The sequence below is a fragment of the Lepisosteus oculatus genome, chromosome 9, assembly GCF_040954835.1.
Source record: "Lepisosteus oculatus isolate fLepOcu1 chromosome 9, fLepOcu1.hap2, whole genome shotgun sequence".
In the NCBI taxonomy this organism is placed as follows: Eukaryota; Metazoa; Chordata; class Actinopteri; order Semionotiformes; family Lepisosteidae; genus Lepisosteus; species Lepisosteus oculatus.
The window spans coordinates 3697478-3718964 of NC_090704.1; the positions used below are offsets into that span (position 1 = coordinate 3697478).

The 21487-nt window shown below is 51.3% G+C and overlaps 2 protein-coding genes across 4 annotated transcripts; one reads left to right on the top strand and one right to left on the bottom strand.

Annotated features, from left to right (window-relative positions):
- Positions 1-32: 32 nt before the first annotated feature.
- On the bottom strand, positions 33-11387 carry dnajb4 (DnaJ heat shock protein family (Hsp40) member B4). The gene is made up of 3 exons (XM_006634684.3): positions 10918-11387; positions 3610-4187; positions 33-1983 (listed from the first exon to the last, which is right to left on the bottom strand). The coding sequence occupies exons 1-3, from the start codon at positions 11126-11128 to the stop codon at positions 1750-1752; spliced, it is 1023 nt and encodes a 340-aa protein (XP_006634747.1). The 5' UTR covers positions 11129-11387; the 3' UTR covers positions 33-1749.
- Positions 11388-12701: 1314 nt separating this feature from the next.
- Positions 12702-20276, top strand: slc25a24l (solute carrier family 25 member 24, like). 3 transcript variants are annotated; one of them, XM_006634771.3, is made up of 11 exons: positions 12706-13218; positions 13343-13466; positions 13569-13695; positions 14141-14228; positions 14687-14798; positions 15388-15546; positions 15794-15931; positions 16369-16476; positions 17230-17397; positions 18420-18558; positions 19863-20276. In XM_006634771.3, the coding sequence occupies exons 1-11, from the start codon at positions 13193-13195 to the stop codon at positions 20033-20035; spliced, it is 1362 nt and encodes a 453-aa protein (XP_006634834.2). In that variant the 5' UTR covers positions 12706-13192; the 3' UTR covers positions 20036-20276. The 3 variants fall into 3 exon arrangements, 2 of the variants coding, with proteins under 2 accessions (XP_015210627.2, XP_006634834.2); XR_011190375.1 differs by lacking the exon at positions 19863-20276 and having other exon boundaries at positions 12702-13218; positions 17230-17633; positions 18420-18505; XM_015355141.2 differs by lacking the exon at positions 16369-16476 and having other exon boundaries at positions 12705-13218.
- Positions 20277-21487: the final 1211 nt, after the last annotated feature.

Below are 21487 nucleotides of genomic sequence, written 5' to 3' on the forward strand. Positions count from 1 at the left end.
ATTTCCACCTGTTGGACAAGCAATTGCACAAGTAGGAAAACTGTTGCATTTATTCATAGGAAAACGGCATCACACATTCCTGTGTCACTTCTCTGTCCACTCCTCAGAGTACAATTATATTCCCGTTGAAAGCACAGTACACTGAAGACACGGATCACATTCCCCGTTGTTGTTGTTGTTGTTGTGGGCAAGGAAAAACAGCTCAGCTGACTGCTGCTTCAGAGACAACAGGCCCTCGTAAAGAGGAGCAGGGAAACTTCTTCCAGCTCACCTTGAACATGGACTAAGATAATGGGTCATACCAGTTTGTTATTTGTTTGCACAGACCCCTCAGTTCACATCCATAGCAAGCATGATTAATTCTGGTGAAGCAGCAGGCATTTTTCCTGCCTTGTCTTTAATCCTTTCCATATTGATGGAGAAAACGGCATCAGCTTCCTGCAGCCTGCCCGGACCCCATGAACAAGAGCTTAGCCTACTGGCTGTGGTAGCACTCATTATACAGGAAGCTGGCAGACAGAGAAGTACAGTAGATAAGGGTAAACGCAGACCCATTCTCACCACAGACTAATTTCAACACACTCCAATGGTCTTAGGAAGCCCGTGTGCACAGAACGGTTGTGCTGATAAAAACAGACTTATTCATGGGGATGCATTTTCATCATGTCTTTCTAAAGCCCCCCCCCCAAAAAAAAAAAAACTGACTCATGCACAGCCAGTATCCAGTGTGAATACACAAGGGTTCCCCTCTGACATTTACAGGGTGTCAGTTTGCCAGCATACACCAGGGGCTCATAGAGGACTGCTAGGAAAGAAACAGTGTCCTAACAGGTGGTCACAGTTTAAATCAACCAGAGTTTTAAAAAGTGGAACAGTGTGCCACTTTCCGTTTAATGATTTTGTTTAGCAACCCATTGGAATGCCAGCAGACCTCACCTGCAGTTGACCAGGACCAGAGATGTCCAATGTGGACTGGCACAACTGTGCTACATTCACAAAAACATTTTTACATTTTCTACAAACGTCTGCAGATTTACAGTTCAGGGAGCAGGAAAGCACAGGCTTGACATAGTACCGTACTTAAGACACCCCTGTACAGAAGAATGAAATAGTGCCCTCAAGTGGCACTATGTGCAAACTCCCAGGAATCTAATTCACAAATGTATTGGAGTTATGGCAAACTCTGGGGATGTTACAAGCAGTTTAATGAATAAGCTCCATTCTGCTATATGCTCAAAGCCCGTCTTCCCTGCTTGCACAGCGTTTCTCTTTAGGTCAAAGCAGCTCCTTCTCAGCCAAACTCCCCAATGCCATTCTTTAATATATCCCTTAACACGGGTGCAACCTGCTTCTGCTGAAAGACCGGATAATGATTGCATTTACCGATTGACGATTTTGCATTTGTGGTCAGGCCTTCCAAAAAAAAGAAACTGTATCCTTCTGGAAGTCAAAGACAGGAAGGAGCACAAGCTGAAGTAAATCGAATAAACCACAGAGGAGTGGTGGTGGTCTCGCAGTAATAATCTGACCAAGAAATGACTCGGCAACATTTTGAAGACATCAAAACTTTTTACTTACACTTTTCGTTTGAGTCGTAGCATGCAAACTTTCTTTTTTAAAAAATAAACACCATATCGATAAAAAATATATATATTGCACCGTCCTCGAAAGGGGTCTGACCAGCGGTACTGTCCGTACACGAGAAAGGGATGTGCTGTGGCCACTGCTGCCCTGCTCCTGTGGAGTCCTTTAAGACACGGGCAGGTGGCGTTTCAGAACGTCCTTGGCGCTGGCGGGGAGACTGTCCGGAAAGGCCACGTCAAACTCAACTACGAGGTCACCTCTCTGGTCCGGGTTTTTGGGGAAAGGGAGTCCTTGGCCGGAAATGATCTTCCTCATGCCGGGTCTGATCACCTCCGCACACTTCAACGTGTAGGATTTGCCGTCCACCGTCGGCACGGTCACCGAACAACCACACAGGGCCTGGAAGGGAGGAGAGAAGAAGAAAGTGATGAGATGCTCTTAAGAGGTGGCATGGTGCCGCGGTGGTCAGCGTTGTTGTCTCGCAGGGCTGGGGACCCGGGCTCAGCCCCCACCCAGGGGTGCAGCCTGTGTGGGTTTCCTCCCACAGTCCGAAGTCCTACCGGTAGGTTAACGGGCTTCTGGTAGAATTAGCCCTGGTGTGAGTGGGTGTGACTATGCATCCCTTCCAGGTTATCCTGGCTGTCCTTTTACAAACCACTGTACCACAGATTAGGGTCAGCGGCCAGCTAGGGGCCCGTCCACCCTGCCTTGTGCCTGTTGCTTGAATGGATAGGCTCCGGCTGTCGGGCCAGGGACACCTAGAGGACACTCTACTTCTGTCCTGTTCCCAGTTCCCTGTGATTATTCATGTCTTTCTGGTGTGCCTTGTTGTGTAGCTTATTTACTTTCTGCTCTGCGTCTCGCTCAGCATTGAGGTTCGGATGTCCTGAGACCCGCCTAGCACCAGGTCACTCCTGTCCGTGGCCTGAGAGCATAGGTTTCTGTACGGCATTTCCTGACCAGCTGAGCCCGGGCTAACCCCCGTCTGGCGCTACGCATAGGGTCTTTTTCGCTCTCCTGCCTTGCCACAGTTTGTCTCTTCAGACATCCATGACACTGACCCCCCCACGACCCAGGTGTGGATAAAGTGGTTTGAAAAGGGATGGAGATGCTCTTCGAGAGAAGTGCCCCGGTTTGTATGTTGAGCTACATAAAATACAGATAACATTACTGAAGTGTGGATTCCACCGAGGAGCTCCTTCTTTAAGTGGTAAGTAGCCTCATTGCAGGCTTCCCATCCAAACACCTCCACAAGAATTTGGACCGACTTGATGCTCACACTGCACCACTTTACTGCAAAGACTGGATTAAAAAGAAAACCATCCCAAAAGACTGAGAGCAAACACTGTGGAGTATTGAGCCGAAACCAACAGGAGCAACAGAGGTCTTGCTCTGTGTGCCTTTCAACACTCATAGAGTTTTCTAAAAAAAAAACAAAGCACCACAGGAAGTGAATTAATTCAGTTCGGTTCTTCGAGGGATCGCTCGGGTTGCACACGGAGCTAAAAATACAGCAGTAAAAGTGTGACCATTTACAGTCAGGAAGCCTGTATGAGTGCATGCTGTAGGTGGGAACACTGTTGCTGTTATTACTTGACATTTGGCAGGAGCCCACGTCTGACGGCATGTTTGAAGTTATGTAACCTAGCGAGTGCACCAGGAGTTACTCCCCCAAAGCACGATGGCTCCCGGTCAACTTTTTCTTCAGATTATCCAGTTACACCAATGAAATGCCTGCATACGTGCGGCTTACGTCAGCCCAGTCAACCAAAGGGCTTCAGAAGCTCTGGGTAGAGATACAGCAGCAGAGGATCCTACTCCCTCTACTGCTCGTGACCCCCAAATCTGCAGGATCGGCTCAGGCTGAGAAGTTGCTCCCCAGACCTCTTGAGAGACCACGTCTTCCCCCTAAACGTAGCTGGTGGTCCTCTGGAATTAAGACGCACCAGGAGCAAAGGTCTCGGGCAGCTTTCAAAGCTTTGCTTTCCCCGTTTCCCCCCCCCGAAGGCTCGCGCCACGGCCTACCTGTCGCAGGCTGACCCGCACGGGGGAGACGATGTTGGAGCCCTCCCTCCTGAAGCGCGCGTGGGGCTTGTCCTTGATGACGAAGACGATGTCGGCGGGGATGGTGCCGGGCGACTCGTCCCCCTCCCGGGGGAAGGTGATCTTGGTGCCCTCCTTCCAGCCCCTCTTGATCTCGATGGTCAGGATCTTGTCCTCGGTGCGCAGGGTGCGCCCGTCGGGGTTGAGCCTCCTGCGGGAGATCTTCATCCTCTTGGTGCAGCCGGCGAAGACCTCCTCCAGGGAGACGCGCAGGTCGTGGTGGATGGCGGGGTCCTGCCGCCGCCTGGCCTGGCCCAGGCCCATGTGGCGCTCCCGCGGGAAGCCGTTCAGGTTGAAACCGGGGAAGGCGCCGAAGGGGTCCGCGTCCACCTCCATGTCCTCCTCCTCCCCCCGGCCGCCGGCCGCCTTCCTGCCGAAGAACATCTCGAAGGGGTTCGAGCCCCCGAAGAAGGCGGCGAAGGTGGCGTGGGGGTCCCCGTGGAACGTGTAGGTGAAGTTGCCCCCCTGCCCGTCGCAGCCACCTGGCCCCCCCTTGAGACCTAACGAGAGCCGGAGGAGAGGAGAAGACGGGAGCGGTTCAGTCTCGCTCCCAGAAGCCCCAGGCCTCGCTGGCGCCACCGTGCACGGCTCCGCGAGGCTGGGACCCCCCCTTGGGGTAAAAGCAGGGGCGCCGGGGGCGGTCGCTCGGGACGGGCTAGAGGCCGGCAGTGGCGCTCTGCAGAACCAGCGACCGGCCTGTCTCCCGGGCTGTCTCAGGGAGCCAGGATCGCCACAGAGCCGTGCTAAACTACTCCGTTGGGCCCCTGAGCAAGGCCCTTAACCCCAACTGCTCCAGGGGCGCCGTACAATGGCAGACCCTGCGCTCTGACCCCCAGCTTCTCTCCCTGTCTCTGTGTCTGTGTCTGTGTCTCCATGAAGAAAAGCTGGGGTATGCGAAAAGACGCATTCCTAATGCAAGAAATTGTATAGGGCTAATAAAGTGTAACGCCCTCGCCTGGTGGTGAGGAGGAAGCGCCCCTAGGCGCTCGTAGTACCGCTGGGCATGCTGGGAGTGGTAGCCGGGAAGAGTCTGAGGGTCAGCACGATGACCAGCGGCTGACCCTGCCTGTGTAAATAATGTCCTAGTAATTCTAGTACCCTGTGTAGTCCTGTAAAAGTAGAGTGTGTTGTTAGGTAATTACCACCCTAAATGTGTGTACGTGTTCGTCAGACTCCTCATGTTTGTGTAGATCCTGTGTTTGGTTTTGGTGTGGTTGTAAAATAAAGCCAGTGCTTGGTTAATCGCGTCTCCACTGTTCTTTAGTTCTGAGAAAGAACCTGCAATACGCTACATTGGTGTCAGAAGCGGGCAGAATGAACAACTCGTGGCAGACACTACCCGATTCCATAAAGCGCCGGCTGACGCTGGAAGACGCAGAACCCATCGGCGGCGCACATAAGGAGCCTGAGCAACTCCTGGGTGCGACAGGTGGCCACAGCCCTTACCAGGGCTACCCAGTAGTGGTCCCGCCAGTGGAATTGGGGCGGCCGCCCCGGAGAGAGGATGCCCTCCCTGCCGGAGCCGATCAGCGATTCCCACACCCATCGGCGCGGGTGCGACCAGGTCGCTACGATGGTGAGGCGCCTTGGGAGACCTATAAGGCGCAGTTCCAGCTCGCGGCCCGGACGAATGGCTGGAGCCGGGCGGAGATGGCCGGCCACCTGGCGGCGGCGCTGGAAGGAGCGGCCTGCCAGGTGCTCCTGGACGTCCCGGAGGAGGACAGAGGCGACTACACGGCGCTGGCAGCAGCCCTCCAGCTGCGCTTCGGTGTAGAGGAGGCGCCGGACTTGATGCGGGAGAGGCTGGCCCTGCGGCGGCGCCGACCAGGAGAGCGACTGGGCCCGGTCGCCGCGGATGTCATGTTCCTCGCCCGCCGAGGATACCCAACTTTCCCCCGGGAGGCGCAGCGGGAGATGGCTCTCCAGGCCTTTCTCAAGGCCCTCTCGCCCGAGGAGCTGCGGCGCCACGTGCAGCTGGCCGCGCCAACATCGCTGGAGCAGGCCTTGGCCCTTGCTACACGGGCTGAGGTAGTGTTCGGGGTGACTGGCAGCGCCAGCAGACGCAGTGCGCCCTGCCGGCTGACCGAGGCGGCGACGGAGGAATCCAGCGAGGGGGAAGAGGAGCCAGCCCGTGCAGCGACCGCCGCGGAACAGCCCCGCACGCTGATTTGCGTCCGCTGCGGGAAAAGAGGACACCGAGCCCGGGTCTGCCGGGCACCCGAACCTCGCTCTCCCCGATCGGCGTCGGGAAACGGGAACGGGGCGGCTCAGCGCGGGGAAGGCCGTCCTTGAACACCTCAACCCCCGCTCCGGAGAGCGCTGTAAAAACCGGCGCCCCTCACGCCACCGTGGGGCGAGTCGGCTGTAGCCGGGGCCTGTACCTCCACTGCCGGATTGAGGACCAACCCTGCCTGGCCCTACTCGACACCGGTTCATCAGTGACCCTACTTCGGCCGGGCGTCCTCCCCGACACCGAGGGCACCAACCCCCCAGGATGGGAGGCCTCCAGCCTGCGGCTGAGGACCGTGACGGGACAGCTCGCTGCAGTCCGGGGGAAACGGGTGCTTGCCTTCCGTCTGGGTGCAGCGACGGTGCGCCACCCCTGCTACCTTGCACCCATCCAGGAGGACTGCATTCTGGGGCTGGACCTACTGCAGCGAGTGGGGGCCAGGTTGGACTTGGACCGGCAGGAGTTGGTGTGGCAGGGGGAGCGACTGCACCTGGTGGAGGGCAGGTCCGGCGAGGGCCGAGGGACGCGGGCTTGCCGGAGCCGGGGGAACAAGAGGCAGCGGCGGCGGCGGCGGCGTCAGTCGCCGGGGCAGACCAGGCCTGCGAGCCGGGGAGCGAGCGTGCCGGATCCTGCCCCTGAGTCGGCCGGGGGGCCAGACAAGGCGGCGGCGGGGGCCGAGCGTTGCGTGGAAGCGAAGCGTGCCGTTGAGGACCTCTTCCAGCGGAGCTGCGAGGGCCTCGATCAGGACCAGCGGCAGCGGCTCCAGCAGCTACTCGCCCAGAACGAAGACCTCTTTGCGGCGAGGGATGAGGACTGCACCCGCACTGCCCTGGTCCAACACGAGATCAACACCGGCGACGCTCGGCCCATCCGCATCCCACCAGGACGCATGGTCCACGCCAAGCGGACCGCCGCCGAGGAAAAGATCCGGGAGATGGCCGCAGCGGGGGTGATTGAGCCCTCCGCGAGCCCGTGGTCGGCGCCAGCCGTACTGGTTAAAAAAAAAGACGGCTCGTGGAGGTTCTGCGTCAACTACCGCAAGCTGAATGAGGTCACCCGGAAAGATTCCTACCCCCTGCCGAGGATAGATGACGCCCTGGACTACATCACCGGGTCGACCTGGTTCAGCTCCCTGGACCTCCGCTGCGGCTACTGGCAGGTACCGCTTGCTCCCGATGCTCGCCCGAAGACGGCCTTTTCCATCGGCCAGGGCCTCTGGCAGTTTACTGTCATGCCTTTTGGCCTGTGCAATGCCCCGGCGACGTTCGAGAGGCTGATGGAGAGGGTGCTGGCATCGGTCCCGCGGAACCAGTGCGTGTTATATCTGGACGATCTGCTGGTTCATGCACGGAGTTTTGACCAGGCCTTGACGAACCTCCAGGCGGTGCTGGCCTGCATCCGCCGTGCTGGCCTGAGGCTCAACCCCCGCAAGTGCGAGCTCCTGCGGCGGGAGGTGACCTTCCTGGGACATGTTGTTGGACCGCGAGGGGTGGCTACGGACCCAGGTAAGGTCGCCGCAGTGAGGGGCTGGCCGACTCCACGCACCGTCGCGGAGCTCCGCAGCTTTCTGGGGTTGGCCTCGTACTATCGGAGGTTCGTCCGGGACTTTGCCAGCATCGCCGCCCCGCTGCACCGCCTCACCGACAAGGGCCGCCGTTTTGACTGGGACTCGGGCTGTGAGACTGCCTTTGGCCGGTTGCGCGAAGCTCTGGTGGGGGCCCCCGTGCTGGCCTACCCCGACCCGCGGTTGCCGTATATTCTCGACACCGACGCGAGTGACTCGGGGGTGGGGGCGGTGTTGGCGCAGGAGGGGCCGGATGGGGAGCGCGTAGTGGCTTACTATAGCCGGGCTCTGACTAGGCCTGAGCGGAACTACTGCGTGACCCGTCGCGAGCTGCTGGCGGTGATGGCGGCGGTCCACCACTTCAGGCCGTACCTGTTCGGGACCCGGTTCCGGCTGAGGACCGACCATGCGTCCCTCACCTGGCTGCTCCACTTTAAGGAGCCAGAGGGACAGATGGCGCGATGGATAGAGATCCTGCAGGAGTACGACTTCACTGTCGTGCACCGTGCGGGGTCTCGCCATCTCAATGCCGACGCTCTCTCGCGGCGCCCCTGCGAGGCCGCGGACTGCCATCACTGCGCCCGGCGGGAGCAGCGTGAGGAGGCTGTCCGCACCGTGGCGGGGGTGAGCGCCGCGGCCACGGCCCGGGAGGGGCCGCTGGGGGTGGGCCTGCCAGACCTGGCGCAGCGTCAGGCAGCTGATCCTGACGTGGGCCCGGTGCTCCGCTGGAGGGCAGCAGGAGTGCGGCCTACACGAGAGGAGCTCGCCCCGCACCCGAAGTCCGTCAAGGCCCTCTGCGCCCTGTGGGAGGCCTTGGAGGTAAAGGACGGGGTGCTGCGCCGGGGGTGGCGGGTACCCTCCAGTGGCGAGGTACGGTGGCAGCTGGTGGTGCCTCGGTCGCTCCGCGGGGCGGTGCTCCGAGCGGTGCACGGCCAACCGGGTGTGGGGCACTTCGGCGGTAAAAAAACCCTGCAGCGTCTCCGAGGCCATTTTTATTGGGGTCTTTGCCACCGGGACGTGGATCGGTACTGCCGAACGTGTGCGGTGTGCGTGGCGCAGAAGGGTCCCCCCGAGCGCTCTCGGGCCCCCCTCCAACAACACCAGGTGGGGGCTCCTATGGAGCGGGTGGGAGTGGACGTTTTGGGCCCGTTTCCGCGCACCGAGGCCGGGAACCGCTACGTCTTGGTGGCTATGGATTACTTTACGAAGTGGCCGGAGGCCTACGCCCTCCCGGACCAGAGTGCCCCCACGGTGGCCGATGCACTGCTGGAGGGGATGTTTGCCAGGCTGGGGGTGCCGGAGGAGTTACACAGTGACCAGGGGCGTAACTTCGAGTCCCAGGTCTTCGCCAGAGTGTGCCAGCGCCTGGGGATTACTAAGACGCGGACCACCCCGCTGCATCCCCAGAGCGACGGGTTGGTAGAGCGGTTTAATCGGACGCTCGCCACCCAGCTGGCCACCCTGGTGTCCCGGCACCAACGGGACTGGGACCGCCACCTCCCCCTTGCGCTCTGGGCGTATCGGACCGCGGTCCAGGAATCCACCGGGTGCACCCCGGCCTCGCTCATGCTGGGCCGGGAAATGCGAACACCGGTGGACCTGGTCTTCGGCCTGCCGCCCGGAGACGGGTCGGCACCGCCGGCTGGACCGGACTACGAGTGGGACCTGCGGCAGCGGATGCAGCGGGTGCACAGCTTTGCACGGACCCACCTGACACAGGCGGGGGTCCGGCAGAAGCGGTACTACGACCTGCGCTGCAGGGGGCCTGCCTTCCAGCCCGGGGACTCGGTTTGGGTGTACAACCCGCGGCGCCGCAAAGGCCTCAGTCCTAAGCTGGCGCCGTCGTGGGAGGGGCCCGCTGAGGTACTCGGGGTGGTGGGCGAGGTCTGCTACCGTGTCCGGTTGCGAACACGGGGGAGAGTGGTGGTCCTGCACCGAGACCGCCTGGCCCCCTACCGGGCCCGGGAGGAGGAGCCGTGTGGGGAGGCTCCAGAGGAGCAGCCGGGGCCGGAGCCGGCCGATAGTGGGGCGTCCGTGGATCGCCAGCCGTCACCGCGGCGCAGCGGCCGCTCACGCAGGGTTCCGCAGCAGTTGGCCGAATACGAGTACAGCCTGAGGGGGGTGTTCGACGTCGGCGAGACGCCAGACGCTTCAGGTGGGGGCAGTGTAACGCCCTCGCCTGGTGGTGAGGAGGAAGCGCCCCTAGGCGCTCGTAGTACCGCTGGGCATGCTGGGAGTGGTAGCCGGGAAGAGTCTGAGGGTCAGCACGATGACCAGCGGCTGACCCTGCCTGTGTAAATAATGTCCTAGTAATTCTAGTGCCCTGTGTAGTCCTGTAAAAGTAGAGTGTGTTGTTAGGTAATTACCACCCTAAATGTGTGTACGTGTTCGTCAGACTCCTCATGTTTGTGTAGATCCTGTGTTTGGTTTTGGTGTGGTTGTAAAATAAAGCCAGTGCTTGGTTAATCGCGTCTCCACTGTTCTTTAGTTCTGAGAAAGAACCTGCAATACGCTACAAAAGAAACATTAAAATAAAGAAACATTAAACCTCGCTGCAGTGAGCCACCAATTCTTTCATCACCTGCCGGGAGTGGCTGAAGACTTACTTTACTCCCAGAACACACTTCTGACCCTGGGAGGTAAAGACGCTCAAGTACTTCTACGATAAGAAGGCAAGTCGGGTATACTGTATATTACTGGACACAAGAGGAACACCAGTACGCGGGGAACAGTCTTTGGGGGGTGACGATGGAGATCTGGGAGCTACTGTCCTCCTATCTCGGACTTTATTCTGATTGATGGTCTTCGCCAGTACAAGGGGGGGAAACTACCCTCTTTCCCAGAGAAGACGAGACGCGTTTCCCCCAGATCCGAGAGAGCGGCGGCGAGATGTATGATCCAGCTACGCAAACCGCTACAGCTTTCCGCTCGGCCACCAGCAGCAGCACCAGCCAGCAAGCTCCAACATAACACCCCCGAAATAAACAGCCTGTGGGTCCCATTCCAGGGACCCCGGCCAGTTGTGTCCTTTTACTGTTGCTAAACAGGGTGGGATACACGCTCTGATCCTTCGGGATCATTCTACGACGTTCTCCTGACAGGATATTTTATTGCCGTGTTGTGCCTCCCCCCTTGAAAAACGGCAAAACCACATTAAATTGAAAAAAAAGCCGGTTTTCCTCCTGCTGTTGGCGAAGTGCGGTTTAATCAATGTTTCCGCTCTGCGGCGTTTTATCTTGTGCGGCTCAAATCAAGGGAAACGGACAGGCTTGGATGTAAAAGGAGAAACAAAACCCCCCCAAAAAAACTCCGAAAGTATTTCTAATCCTGAAATGCAATTAAAACGATCCGGTAACAACAAACCACACCGAAACGGGGAGGGAGTTGCGTTGGCAACATCTCCACATACGAGATATTTATATATATATAACCTCACCTTCTTCGCCAAACTGGTCGTAGATCTCTCTCTTCTTGGGGTCGCTAAGGACCTCGTACGCCTCCGCGATTTCCTTGAATTTCTCCTCCGCGTTCGCGGCCGTGTTTTTATCGGGGTGCCATTTCAGGGCTTGTTTGCGGTACGCCTTCTTGACGTCCTCGTCCGATGCCCCCCTCTGGATCCCCAAGATCTTGTAGTAGTCCTTCCCCATTTTCCGCGCAGCCCGGGAGCCCGCGATATCCTAAGGATATAAACCCGCTTTATAGCAGCCGCTGGCAGGCAGAGAGCGGTGGTGGACAGCAGATGCTAGCCGGGTGCTGCCGCTCTTGAAATCGGGGATATTCACTCTCCTCCAAGCCCTGTTTGTGTCTGTACAGCTTATTGCTTCGATACTTATGCCCTTGTGTTTGCTGGTGCGTCTCTCTCTCTCTCTCGGCGTGCTCCTTTAAATAGCCGCGTCTCTCTCCCCTATTGGTACTCGCCGGAACCCAGTGGCTCTTTCTAGAAAGTAGTAAGTGCTGATCATTGCACGTCATTTCCCATATAAAGCTTACTTTTTTAGAAAAGTCGTTCGCAGGGAGAAAAAATAAATTGATGTAGGCTATCCGAAGTTTTTTTTTTCTCTCCTTTAGGCAAAGGTTAGATTATTTCATCGTTTTGATTGACGGGTTTACCTGAACTCGAAACGCCGAAAGAAACGTTGACAAAGGCCCTCAGTGAACATGGGGGTTTGTAGGATCTCCCCTCGTTTGTGTGGGTCTCCCCCTGCAGTCCAAAACGTACTGGTCCCAGTCCCAGTCCAGCCTCCGACATGCTTAAAAGCTCCAGGGTCTGAGCGGTGGACCGCCATACGTCTGGAAACACCGGAGACTCATGTGAGGTTTTTGATGAAATAAACAACGGATCTGTTCAATTAAGAGAAAGGCACTCAGATTATGGTCCCCGATGACATAATTTAACACATCATATGCCCAGGTGATCCCAATGACACGGATCTTTAGCTATAGGTGATTTAAAGGTGGAGCCTTTCTACAGTAGCACAGTCCAGTCACAGAGGATATAAGTAAGATATTTGCACAGGTACAGTCTTAGGTGTCCCCGATCTCAAAAGATCAATCTACCCTTTGTGTAATCCGCCAATGAGCTGCTGAAAGGAAAAATCATTTAACGCATTCTTTAGGTTACTCAAGAGTGCCTACTCAGTCATGAGGTGGATGTGTAAACCCTGTATCTGGTGGGCTCACCTTTCCCATCCATATGTTAAAATGACAGCACCCCTAACAGGTAACTCAAGCCCACAACAGATTCTTCAACGCTGTGAAAATGTGCACTCTAAGCTTCTCTGACGGTGTCAAAGGTAGTCATGATCCCATCTTGACATCTGTATTTTAATTCCTGGTAACTGTTCCTCTCGTGAGCAGCAACCTAGGCTCAACATCATCACTCAGCAGCACGGCCAGCACGATTGACCATTTCATCTCCTCCACTGACATCGGCCCTGGATGTGTGGTTTCATTCGGGAAACAGCGAGTTTTGTTTTATTTTTCACTTCATTAAAAAAACAATCATGGATGAAGTTTTACAGTTACTACGGTACATGCATCCCAACATTTAAAAAAAAAACGCAAATTCTACATTTGTGGGTGAGTGATATATAGATTTTATGTGTTGCGTCCTAACATCATATCCTAACTTTATCTTAATAATAATAATAATAATAATAACAATAATAATAATAGTAAACTTTATTTTATAAAGCGCCTTTTAAGGTGGCTTCTCAAAGCGCTTTACAGGATGACAACAACAATAAATAAGAAGAATACACAAGATACAACACAGTTACAATATAGAGAGGAGACCGTGGATGGTGGTACTAGGAAAAGCAGAGGGGTGAAGAATGGAACCAGTTCAGTAAAGGCTTTTCTGAAGAAGAGGGTTTTAAACTAGGTCAACGTTTCTTCACATCCATAAGCTCTGCTGTTCTAAAAAAAAAACATATTATGTTTTGCAATTGCGACCTACTACTAAACGCAATGTTGTCTCGTTTGAACGCAATAAACATTTGTTTCCTCCATGGCGCTAACAGGCTTCCGTAGCCGGCCCTCACCTGGGAGACTCACCAGCAGGCTGCCCGGGACCTTCCCCAGTTCTCCACACAGTGCCCCCTGCCGTCCGATCGGGGCAAGAGCACTCGGTATTCACAGGGATCGCGTTGACTGAGCTGGACCTGGCTGCGGCACTGAAGACGAAAAATTGCTATTCAGCCTCTCCGAAGATGACTCAGCATCCGTCACCCAAAGGGTACGCTACACCTGCGCGATGAACAATAATTTTAATTTTTAATTTGCACGCCTTTTGCTACTCAGCATCTCGAGTGTTATGATGAGACATATCTCTAATGATAACTGTTATTTCCTTTGCGAAGCACGCAGCAGTTCCGCAGCCTGTTCCTTCGACTAGATGCCAATAGCGATGGTTTCATCGCCGTAGATGAGCTCCGCAAAGAAATGAAGAAAATCGGAGTTTCGGCCGCAGAGGAGAAGGCTCAGGTATGAATTGCTGAATGCCGACCTTGACACACGGTATTTTCCTGCCAGGTGTGAAGGTTAATCCCATGTCGTGTCTGCGCTTTTTAAATTGTGCCATTCCAGGCTATCCTAGGCGACTATGACCTGAATAACGACGGGCGTTTAGATTACGAGGAGTTCCTGACCTACATGATGGACAGGGAGAAGAAATGGAAAATAAACTTTCAAGTCCTTGACAAAAACAACTGCGGTGAGTTGGTGACGTTTGAACGATTCTGTACAGGTTGTGCAAAAGTGAAGAAAGTGTAATTTGCCGGCGGGGGGTTGGAGTTAAAATTGTTGGTGCTTTAGTCAAAACCAGAGGGGCACAACTGCAGTCCAGATCTCTTTAAACGTCCATCTGTCCATTTTCTAACCACTTCATCCAATTCTGGGTTCCTGGAGAGCCAGGGCATATCCCAGCAAGCTACTTAATTAAATATCAATCATCATGTATCTCGCCATCCGTCAATACAGTTGTGTTATTTCCTGCTGCAGTGGGATCTGGTATTTATTACCCCTTCGTCCTAGAAAAAAAAAAGACCCTTTCCAAAGGACACAGTTCGTTCCAAGGGCAAACAGCAAAAGGAAGATTTCTGTCTTGAGATTTTTGCTCAACTGTTTTGTATTCATATTCATTTCTTCTCTGTGACTAGGGGTCATTGACCAGGAAGATATCATAGATTTGTTTAAGGAGTTAGGAGTGGTCATTTCAAAGCAACATGCAAAGAAAATAATACAAATGTAAGATCTGTTGCCACTTTTTAATATTTGACTGCTATAAAAGATTTATTGCCTTTGATCCATCAGTTACGAAGCATAGAACACATGTTTGGTGCTAAAGGCGTCTTTTGTGTTACAAAAATTCTCCTGTATGCACATAAAACCTGGGGAAAAATATGTTTCATAAAGCTTATGTAATATTGTAATGCTATTGTAATGCCATAATCAATGTCTATGGAAATGTAAACATAATACAGCAATTACAGCACATAACCGAACACCTTAATGACATATAATATAGTTTATATAATAAATAAAGTTTAAACGTACAGTTACAGTAGTTGCCATAGCAGAATAAAACAATATATTTTATGTGCATAGTGCCACAGAATAAACGCTTTTAATAAACAACAACCTGTAGTCATGTAGTAGCAACACTTGAGGAGATTTCCTTCATGGTTTCTCATGGTTTCTCATAGGATGGACTGTGACAACTCCATGACAGTGGACTGGAATGAATTTCTGCAGCACATCATTTTAAACCCCGCTGAGGACATTGCAGAGCTTGTTTCTTCTTGGAAGCGCAGCATGGTAAGGGCTACATTGTGAAGCACCTTGTTCCTAATCGCAAAGGAAGTCAGTGTAGTCTTACTTTGCCTAATTATACTGTACATACAGTATATAGTGTATATGCAAGTGGACTGTGAAAACTGCACTGTGGAGCAATTCAGTTTGGCATACAGTACATACAAACACAGCCATGGACGAGCTTCTATCCTGCCATGAACAAAGAAGGTATTCACCAGAGGTATGACAACAGACATGCAGAGAACTCTATATCCTAGGACCCATCCTCTGTGGGACTGCTGCTCTTGTTAGTATCTCATGTGTACTGTCACTGGAATGTGTTTTTAGTTCAGTATACACTGTATCTTCACCAAATGTGATTGGTTCACCTCGTCCATTTTTCCTCATCAATTTGTCTCCACAGGCAAAAATAACTTCATAAGCATTCTGAATGCAGTCCAGTAGTCTTCTTGTGTCATGTCCCACCCTGCTGTCCCTTTGTGCCTCCTGCTGCCACAGTTGTTCCCCTCCCACAGGCCAGAGATCCCGAGTCTCCAGGATAGAGATGGACTGCGATGGCTGACGTATGTAAAATCTCGTGCCGTGTCAACAGGTGTTCGACGTGGGAGAAAGCCGGCCTCTGCCCATGGACTTCACACGGGAGGAGACAGACTCTGGAGCCTGGAAGAAGTACATTTTAGCTGGAGGAATAGCAGACGCGGTGTCCAGGACCGTCACTGCGCCAATCGATCGAATAAAAATTCAGCTTCAGGTAATTGAGTGCGATGCCTTTCAGTGCACGCACACAGATGCGCTGCATTGAGCTGCAGTGACGCACCGTGTGTTTTTCTTGTTGCGTGGGGTGTACTGAATTAGTTGACAGGCCAGTGCCTTTGGACTCCTCTTTAGCCCATCTGGGAGATTGTTTGCATGAGAAGTGTTGTTTATCAATAGCTTTTTCAGGACCGTTTGAAATGTGAAGGAGCAGATCACCAGCTGGTCACTTTGCCTTTGTTTAGGTGTATGGTTCTGGGGCAGTATCACATGGGCTCAGGGAGATACGAGCAGGCGGTATCAAGTCGATGTGGCAGGGGAATGCAGTGAATGTGATGAAAGGCACCCCCCAGTCAACTCTCCAGTGTTTGATATACAACCGGGTACGTATTGCATTTACTGTACACTGTATTGCACAAGACAAAATGTCACAGCACTGCATCGTAACAGACTTGGGAATGATTTTAAGAAAGTTTGCATTTAAATATGAATGCTTTATCATGGTGCTGATCATTAGAGTAGGGCAGTACAGTACTTTCTCCTGAATGCAGCAGTTATTCTTGCCTTGTGTGCACTGGTTGGAGCTGCTGCCTCACAGGTCTTAGGTCCTGGCCAGGGCTACCTTCTGCATGGGGTCTGTATGTGCACTCCGGACATCTCCTTCTGTTACAGAACACTGACAGTATGAGCAAGACATCGATGATGGTTTCATTTGTTCTGTGTAAAAATACTCTTGTCTACTGCGGTGCAATTCTGCATTGTTAACTCTAGAAAACAGAGGGTTAAGCTGCACAATGTCTTTTAATGGGTGTCTTGGCAGGTGAAGATTCTTGGGGAAGTTTCAGAAGGTGAGCTGACTGTGCAGCAGAGATTTGGGCTTGGCTGCATCTCTGGGGCAGCTGCACATGCAGTGTTCTATCCCTTAGAGGTAAAAATGAACACTGGGCACATGGTATGAAGAATCAATTGAGTCCTTAACACATGTGCTTGGCATTTCAGAAATGAATACACCTGTACATTGCAGAAGAAAGAGACTCAGCATACAGCATCTGGCAAAGATGTTCTCTAAAAGCAGAGGATGTGACACAAAACTTTGAACATAAACTTCACCCACAATTGTCATATGATGTGACATCAACGCAGGAGATAAAAATAAGCTTGTGAAAGTCAGCAGTTCCCACAGAGGCCTTAAAATCAGCAGTGCGTACATTGTGCTTCAGCTGGGTGTAAAGGATGAAGGATCTGGAACGATGACACTGTACTTCACACGAATCAATCGTGACTCTGTCTTCTGGCCGTCATGTTGTTCCAACTATGGAGTTTCCCAGTCGTGGGTGGCAATGAAGAGATAGAGCTGGCATCCAAGTGGCAGAGAGAACTTGGCCTTCTAATATCGTATCAGAGCGTCCTGCTGATATCTGAGTCATGCGTTACAGGCACAAAAGCAATAAGTGCACAGAGTTCCCACTTGCATTACCGGATTATGAATGATATAATACGTACTTAATATAGCTTTAAAGTTAATTTTACTGTACACAGTAAAGTTACCTAGATATTTATGCATGTGTGGACAAACTGAATCTATTATAAAACAGCTTCAATAATGAAAATGTGCTTCATTCTGCGTATACATAGAGAAGGTTTTGGACCCTTAACCAAGATGCTGCGTATGTCTTTTCAGGTTTTAAAGGTCCGACTGAATCTTCAGCAGGCAGGTACATACACGGGGCTCAAGGAATGTGCCAAGTCCATTTATCAAAATGAGTCCATAGTCGCCTTTTACAGAGGGTTCAGGCCTAGCCTCCTCTGCATGATACCGTATGCTGGCGTGGAGTGTGCGGTCTATCAGGTACGTAGCCTGAAAGTGCCGGACAATTTGATGATTAAGAATAATTCCTTGCATTCAACAGAGCACTTTTCATCTAGAAGGATGTCTACCAGTGCTGTCTTCTACCAGTGCTGAACTGCCGTTATGAGCCAGCAGCCACACTGCACAGCAGAGTCCTTAAATATCTGCTATAAAACATTACTCCTGTAACCGGTTTTATTCTTCAGGTGCTCCTGCAGATCCTTTAATCCACCCATGTAATTACCATAGTTGATCATGTACTGTTTTCCTCATTGTATAGGTTAAGGCACTATTATGAATCCCATGTTTTTTTCCTACGACACTACATAATGTAACTTTTCTTTCTGTGTGAGCTTTTTAAAATTGATAATAGTTCCTTGCATTTACAATTCATCCAAACAAACCTCAAACCGCTCTGCATGCAGTATAGCAGGGGACTCACCTCACCCTTTGATGACCAAGCGGTTAGGACCTCAATTTAATGTATCTTCCGGATAGATAGACACTTTATTGATCCCGTGAGGGAAATTGCAGTGCAACAGCAGCTTAACACACACAACACAGCCACAGTGTAACGAATTATATAATAATAGTACAATACATACAATACAATACAAGAGTTACTCACAGTCCGGACACACAAGAACAAACCAGAACAGAACAGTACACAGAAAATCGTATCACACATATGAATAGAAATGTAGATGTAGCTATAGATATAAATATAAATGTATTGCACAGGTCCCTGGCATATATTGCACAAAAAATGGTTGTAAACGGGAAAAAGAAAAAGAAAGAGAACAGATGTAACAGTAGATGTGTAGATGCGTATGGATGACAGCACCACCTCCCCGGCCGGCATACTGAAACTGTGCTTTGAACCCGGTGCTGCCTGAAGAAAGAGCGCCCCCAACTGGTCTACCAACTCCAATTTGTAGCTATTTGGGAATTGGGACAAAGACAAATGACAAAAGGCAGATTATATGCAACTGCTCCTCATATCAGCTTTCCATTGTTCGCAGTCTGTTATGAGCTGGGCAAAAGCAGATGCTGCAGACAGCAGTGAGTCCAGGCTGTTCCTTTGTAGCTTTGCTGCTTTTGCTTCTGGGCAGACAGCAAGTTATCCTCTGGCGGTCATCAGAACTCAACAACAAGCTCAGGGTAAGGATTGTTTTTTCAGCTGATACCCACTCAGTAGACGTTTCTTCTTCTGAACCTGAATTTGATGTTGTTAAACTTCTTGCTAAAAGAAGCTCAGGTACAGGGGACCTGAATATTCACACACCTGAATATTTTACTGGAACAATTTAAATGGTCTTGGGTACCACAGCAGTCTCTTACATGGGATTTGAACCCACAACCTTCCAGTTATGAGTCCCCAACCCTGACGTTTGTTTTGTTCCAGCCAAGCTTTCAGTAACCCAATTACACAACTTCATTGACCTAATAACAGGATTACTCCGAGCTCTGCTTGTTTCCAGTTTCTAACTATGACATTTCACATGTAACTCAAGAAACTCCCAGTTTGGAACAGTCTTTGAGTGGAGAACTACGTCAGCATTTGGTCTAAAAAGGAAGAAAAAAAAAACTAGAGACTGAATCTGGGCCAAAAAGCAAAAGAAAAACACATTGGCAGAAGGTGGAAGTGAATTGCACTTGGAAAACAAATTGCTATGCAACCGATCCAACAACTTACAGTATGTGTTCAAATAAATAACCCTTTGAGTAGTCAAGTGGAACAGTGGGTGGGTTGGGGATTCATAACTGGAAGGTTGTGGGTTCAAATCCCATGTGAGAGACTGCTGTAGTACCCGAGATCATTTTAATTTCTCCAGTAAAATATTCAGGTGTGTGAATGGAGAAAATGTAAGTTAGACTGGATAAAGGCCTCATCTAAATCAACTTGTAAATGGTGTGAGAAATCAGTATTTTACAATCATGATTCAAGTAAAGAACTAAATTGGAATTTAAAAAAACTGCAGGTAAGACCTCTGGGCTGAAACAGGTGTGAGGTGATTGTGGACAATATAAAGGGTGTGGCTATTTTTTAATTCAAGCAGGCAGCTGCGTCTTTTTTCATTTTTTTTATTTATGCTTAACAGAATAACAAAAATTACAATACAAACAAGAGTACGTATAACAATTCAAGACAAAAAGATCGTCAGGGGGTACATATTACTACATAAATTCAAGTTATGAAAAAAGATTAAAACAAAGTAAATAAAAATAATGTCCGCACCGCTTTCATATTGGCAGCTGCGTCAGCATACGCAGGCTGCAAAGGAAGAAGTAAAGGTTTATTTCCTGCTGAGAAGAGAAGAAAAGAAACGCAACGTGGACGGACACCTGAAGAAGACTCCACCGCCGAAACGTTGTGTTTCTTTTCTTCTCTTTTCACCCCCGAATAAACCTTTTACTCGTTCCTTTTTTTTAACTGTTCTGTTTCACTGTTCTTCCCCTTGCAGCCATTAGTTCAACAACACAGACTTCAAGTGCCGTCGAAACACTGACGAGCATCTACCGCAATCAAGGGATCAGGGGCTTCTACAGCGGAATGGGGGCCAGTTTCGCAAGAGCATTTCCTTGTGCCTTATTAAACTACACTTTAACTTCCCGGCTGGAAATCCTCTTCCCTTAACCGTCTGACAGCATCCTCGTTGTTCTTTTAGGAGAATGTAAATATATTTTAAAGTCGTGTTTCTCACACTTCGCTCTCATGGTGTAAACTATGCAACAGACGTTTTCCCAAAGCAATTAAATGCCCGAATATACCTGCACTTTAATTTGTGATGTGATGTACACATGAAGATTGCCTTCATTTGGCCTGTGTGATACAAACCGTGTCCCGTTTTCATTAAACTGCAGTTCTGTTACGATCATGGTGGTTTTTTTTTTTTGCGTTCTGTTTCTCGCCACTTCATCTTTTAGGGTGTAATTTATGCAACACATCTTTTCCCAAAGCAATTAAATGCCCGAATATACCTGCCATTTCATTTATAGAATATATAAAACAAAATGAAGACTGACTTCCTGTTTCAAATTAGTTGGCCTTTGTGATACAAAACGCGAAGGTATTTTTTTGTCATACTATGGAAGCATCCGTATTCAGAAATACGTGGCGATGCCTGTGGTCTTTGCACCAGGCGTGTGCACTATTGCCGTCTTCTTCAGGTCGGATTCATTCAAATTTGTAACGTTGACTATATTGCTCACGGGAGAGGATGACCGCAATCACAGACCATAGCATCCAGGCGTCTGGTGTGGGGTGCAGTATAGTCGTTGTGTGCACATCTTCGCAAACCGACGGCCAATTCAAGAGGCAAAGAGACAGCGGGCCGGAGGGGTGGGTTGTGACATTTTCAGACACAGTCTAAGCTACGCATACATACAATATGCCCGTCTTTTCAGGGAAATCGGATATACATTCAAACATGAACAAAGGCGTACTCCTTGGGCTTCCAAACTAACCGCATGAGGTCGAAGGGCTGAAACGTGTTTATCTGTGGCGCACTTATCTGTGAAAGTGCAAAAGTGGATTCACCTATGGAACAAGTAATAGTTCATCTACCTTTTACACCAGTAGGCTGTATACTCCCCTCAAGGATGGGGGCAGAAGTTCAGAATTTTTTTGCAATGGCTGTATCAACGCTCACAACACAACAGATCTTGCCCCAGTACGTGGTTTTATGTCCCACCCAAACCTTTCCCAGCAGGTCTGCCGTCCAGGTTACTGGCCAGGCTCACACCTGCTGAGCTCCAGCGGGGAGGTGCAGAGCGATATTTTGGGGGGCTGGCTACACAACTAGGAATCACAACTAGCGCAGGTTTTGCAATAATTCGAGGTGGGGGGGAGAGGGGGGAACTGACATCTTTAGAATGAGGGCATTGTTCTTAAAATTTAAACGAGCCTCCTTTTTTCCCCAAGGAAAACAAACCCCCCGGCAACAACAGACCCCTCCTACTGTCAGGCGAGACCTCACCGCCTTCCCAGGTCACCTTTCGGCATTAATTGGTGCCTCACGAGCCCCCTTGCGCGCTTCCTCTCTCCCTCCCTCCCCCCAGCTATCGCGATATCTCCTGGCCCAACCAG

What these genes read in the sequence shown, in the direction of transcription:
- dnajb4 (XM_006634684.3), bottom strand. Translation starts at nt 11,128, where the DNA reads ATGGGGAAGGACTACTACAAGATCTTGGGGATCCAGAGGGGGGCATCG. An exon ending in CGACCAGTTTGGCGAAGAAG is followed by an intron (nt 4,188 to 10,917) that starts GTGAGGTTATAT and finishes GGCTCTCGTTAG; the next exon opens with GTCTCAAGGGGGGGCCAGGT. An exon ending in TGCGGGTCAGCCTGCGACAG is followed by an intron (nt 1,984 to 3,609) that starts GTAGGCCGTGGC and finishes CCTCCCTTCCAG; the next exon opens with GCCCTGTGTGGTTGTTCGGT.
- slc25a24l (XM_006634771.3), top strand. Translation starts at nt 13,193, where the DNA reads ATGACTCAGCATCCGTCACCCAAAGG. An exon ending in CCGCAGAGGAGAAGGCTCAG is followed by an intron (nt 13,467 to 13,568) that starts GTATGAATTGCT and finishes GTGCCATTCCAG; the next exon opens with GCTATCCTAGGCGACTATGA. An exon ending in CCTTGACAAAAACAACTGCG is followed by an intron (nt 13,696 to 14,140) that starts GTGAGTTGGTGA and finishes CTCTGTGACTAG; the next exon opens with GGGTCATTGACCAGGAAGAT.